The sequence below is a fragment of the Peromyscus eremicus genome, chromosome 9 (genome assembly GCF_949786415.1).
Source record: "Peromyscus eremicus chromosome 9, PerEre_H2_v1, whole genome shotgun sequence".
Classification (NCBI taxonomy): Eukaryota; Metazoa; Chordata; class Mammalia; order Rodentia; family Cricetidae; genus Peromyscus; species Peromyscus eremicus.
The window spans coordinates 69,552,800-69,556,297 of NC_081425.1; the positions used below are offsets into that span (position 1 = coordinate 69,552,800).

At 43.3% G+C, this 3,498-nt stretch overlaps 1 protein-coding gene across 1 annotated transcript; it reads left to right on the top strand.

The window, feature by feature from the left end:
* The first annotated feature begins 931 nt into the window (after positions 1-931).
* LOC131920034 (olfactory receptor 10G2) lies at positions 932-1,888 on the top strand. Its single transcript, XM_059274450.1, has one exon. It carries the CDS (start codon positions 932-934, stop codon positions 1,886-1,888), a length of 957 nt encoding a protein of 318 aa, XP_059130433.1.
* Positions 1,889-3,498: the final 1,610 nt, after the last annotated feature.

The window sequence follows — 3,498 nt, forward strand, 5'->3', positions numbered from 1 at the left end:
ACCACCAGCCTAGGGATGGCCCCACCCACAATAGGCTGGGCCCTCCCCTATCAACCATTAGTTAAGAAAATGCCCTGTAGTCTTGCCCACAGCTGGATCTCATGGAGGCATTTTCTCAATTGAAGCTCCCTCCTCTCTGATGTCTCTAGTTTGTATCAAGTTGACACAAAACTAGCCAGGTAGACACTGTAAAGCAATTAATCAGAAATGAATAAGACAGATGGAAACTGTCGAGTAATTGTTCCACACTTCTCCAAACCACTAAAATTCACCTCTCTCTGGTTCCTATTTGGGACACAGTCCCATTGTATGGTTTTATCAGATTATTTAGGCATTCTTCTGTTACTTCATTTCCAATATTCTGTGTAGCATCTCCCAGCAATGTAACAAGTCTTGGGGTGTTGTCTTGCCAATTAGTTTTAACTATCAGCTTGACACAATCTCGAATCACCTGAAAGAGAATTTCAACTGAGTTGTTGTCTAGATCAGGTTGGCCTGGGCATGTCCGAAGGAGATTTTCTTGATAGCAAATTGTATAGGAACACCCAACCCACTGGGAGAGGCACAATTCCCTACAGGGCCATGAACTATATAAAAGTGAAGCAAGCTAGCACAATGGGTGCATTTGTTTCCCTGAACTTGACAGCATATGTGATGTGTCTAGCTGCTTGGATTCCCACCTTGACTTTCTCAAAATGATTGACTGTAACCTGAAATTGTAAATCCAAAGAAGCCCTTGTCCCCTACTTGCTTGTTGACAGGGTGTTTGACAAAGTAACAGAAATTAAATTAGGCAAATGCTTTCCTTCAAATTATACAAGGTCTCTGTTTAACTCCTAACCTCCCATCCCAGATATAAGCATTGTCTTACCTCTTCCTCCTATTGCATTCTCCTTGTCTAACTTCATGATTCATCTTAACAGATTAAGACATGAGGAGAAATAGAAACACATCGCTGGACACTGTGGTGACAGATTTCATTCTCCTCGGCTTGGCTCACCCCCCAAGTCTAAGAACCTTCCTCTTTCTGGTCTTCTTCCTCATTTACATCCTGACACAGCTGGGTAACCTGCTCATCCTGCTCACTGTGTGGGCTGACCCCAAGTTGCATGCCCGTCCTATGTACATTCTTCTAGGTGTGCTCTCATTCCTGGACATGTGGCTCTCCTCAGTCATTGTTCCTCGAATTATATTAAATTTCACTCCTGCCAGCAAGGCCATCCCATTTGGTGGCTGTGTAGCTCAGCTGTATTTTTTCCACTTCCTAGGCAGCACTCAGTGCTTCCTCTACACTTTGATGGCCTATGACAGGTACCTGGCAATATGCCAGCCTCTTCGCTACCCTGTGCTCATGAATGGAAAGTTATGCACAATCTTAGTGGCTGGAGCTTGGGTAGCTGGCTCCATCCACGGGTCTATTCAAGCCACTCTGACTTTCCGATTGCCCTACTGTGGACCCAAGCAAGTAGATTACTTCTTCTGTGACATTCCTGCAGTGTTGAGACTGGCCTGTGCTGACACAACAGCCAATGAACTTGTGACCTTTGTGGACATTGGGGTGGTGGCCGCCAGTTGCTTCATGCTGATCCTGCTCTCCTATGCCAACATAGTTCACGCCATCTTGAAGATCCGCACTGCTGACGGCAGGCGGCGTGCCTTCTCCACCTGCGGCTCCCATCTCACTGTGGTCACGGTCTACTATGTCCCCTGTATCTTCATCTACCTTCGAGCAGGCTCCAAGAGTCCCTTGGATGGAGCAGTTGCCGTATTTTACACTGTCGTCACTCCGTTACTGAACCCCCTCATCTACACCCTGAGAAACCAGGAAGTGAAGTCTGCTCTGAAGAGGCTAAGGGCAGGGAGAGGGAATGTGGACGGAGACAAGTAGCCACTGGCTCAGGGACCCCACACATCATCATCACTGCTCTACTTTAGCTACTGTTCATGTGACAAATATTTAATACACAGATAATACTTCAGGATGAACTAAATACAATTCTACTATAACAAATGCTCCTGATGCTCTACAAAATCTCAATAATTTGCCCAGTTGTTTCACATGTTTCTGACCCATTCCTCAGAAGAACATGTATTTTACACAAATGTTGATAGGAGAGAGTGAATATCTAAGCAGGTTTGGGGAAACATTGTAATAGAACTCCATTTCCTGCCATTCATTTGCTGCAACCTTAACTCCCTGAGCTCTCAGCATTCAGGGTCACTTTGGGCAAGTCGAGACAAATGTATCCTCTCAGGCACTCACTTGGAAACTCTTCAGAGCCTTCAAGTGTCCATCCAGTCTCTTCTTCTTCCCCACATAGTAATTCACCAAGTTCTGTCCACTCTGCCCCCAGGAAGGTCCCTCAGACTCCTCGTCACTCCATCCTTCACCATAGCACTGCAAGAAGTTATTTTCTGGAATTGAAAGCTAAATACTTCGTGTTTCTCCTTCTGAATATTCACGGCTTCCCACTGGATAAGACAAAGATGAGCTTTTGGAGTAGAATTCAAAGTCCTGCACATCCAATCCCACCGTTCTTCACCTCTCAAAATATCTCTACCACCTCACCTCGCTCATCCCCATGAATTTGCCTGCCAGCCCCTAAACATTCTCTATGCTTTCCCACATCTGAGACTTTGCTTTAGTCCCATATCTAAATATGCTTCTTCCTCCATGTTGGTTAGTTGATGTTTTATCATTCATTCAAGCCCTGGAGAAAAATCTCTAATCCTAAAGAAGTTTTTCCTAACTCTCCTGGCCATAAACTCTATCTTCTCAGTGTGACTACAGTTCTTTGAACACTAAAACAGCACTTTTCCTTAGTAACCTATATTATCACTTAGGTAGGAACCCTGAAGAACAGAAAACATGCTTCAAGGCTGTTTGTGCTACAGCTTTACCAAATAGCTTTTCTATATACAAATGACAAAAATACTGGGAAACAATGGCCATCCTACCAAAAGCAATCTACAAAATTCAGTGCAATCCCCATTAAAATTCCAACACAATTCTTCATAGAAATTGAAAAACCATTTTCAACTTCATATGGAAACACAAAACCCAGAATAGCTAAAAACAAACCTGAATAATGAAAGAACTGCTGGCGGTATCACTATCCCCTTTCTCAAATTATCTACAGTTATGGTAATAGAAACCGCACGGTACTGGCACAAAAACAGACACATTAATTAATGGGATCAAATTGAAGACCCAAACATGAATCCACACACCTATAGATACCTGATTCTTTTATAAGAAAACTGGAAATACACATGAAAAAAAGAAAGCATCTTCAACAAATGGTGCTGGTCTAGCTGGATGTCTTCATGTAAAAGATTGCAAATAGACCCACACTTGTCAGCCTACACAAAACTCAACTCCAGATGGATCAAGGACTTCAGCATAAAGGCAGATACACTGAACCTAATAGGAGATAAAGTAGAGGTTAACCTTGAAATCATTGGCACAGAAGAAGAATTTCTGATCCGAACACTGTT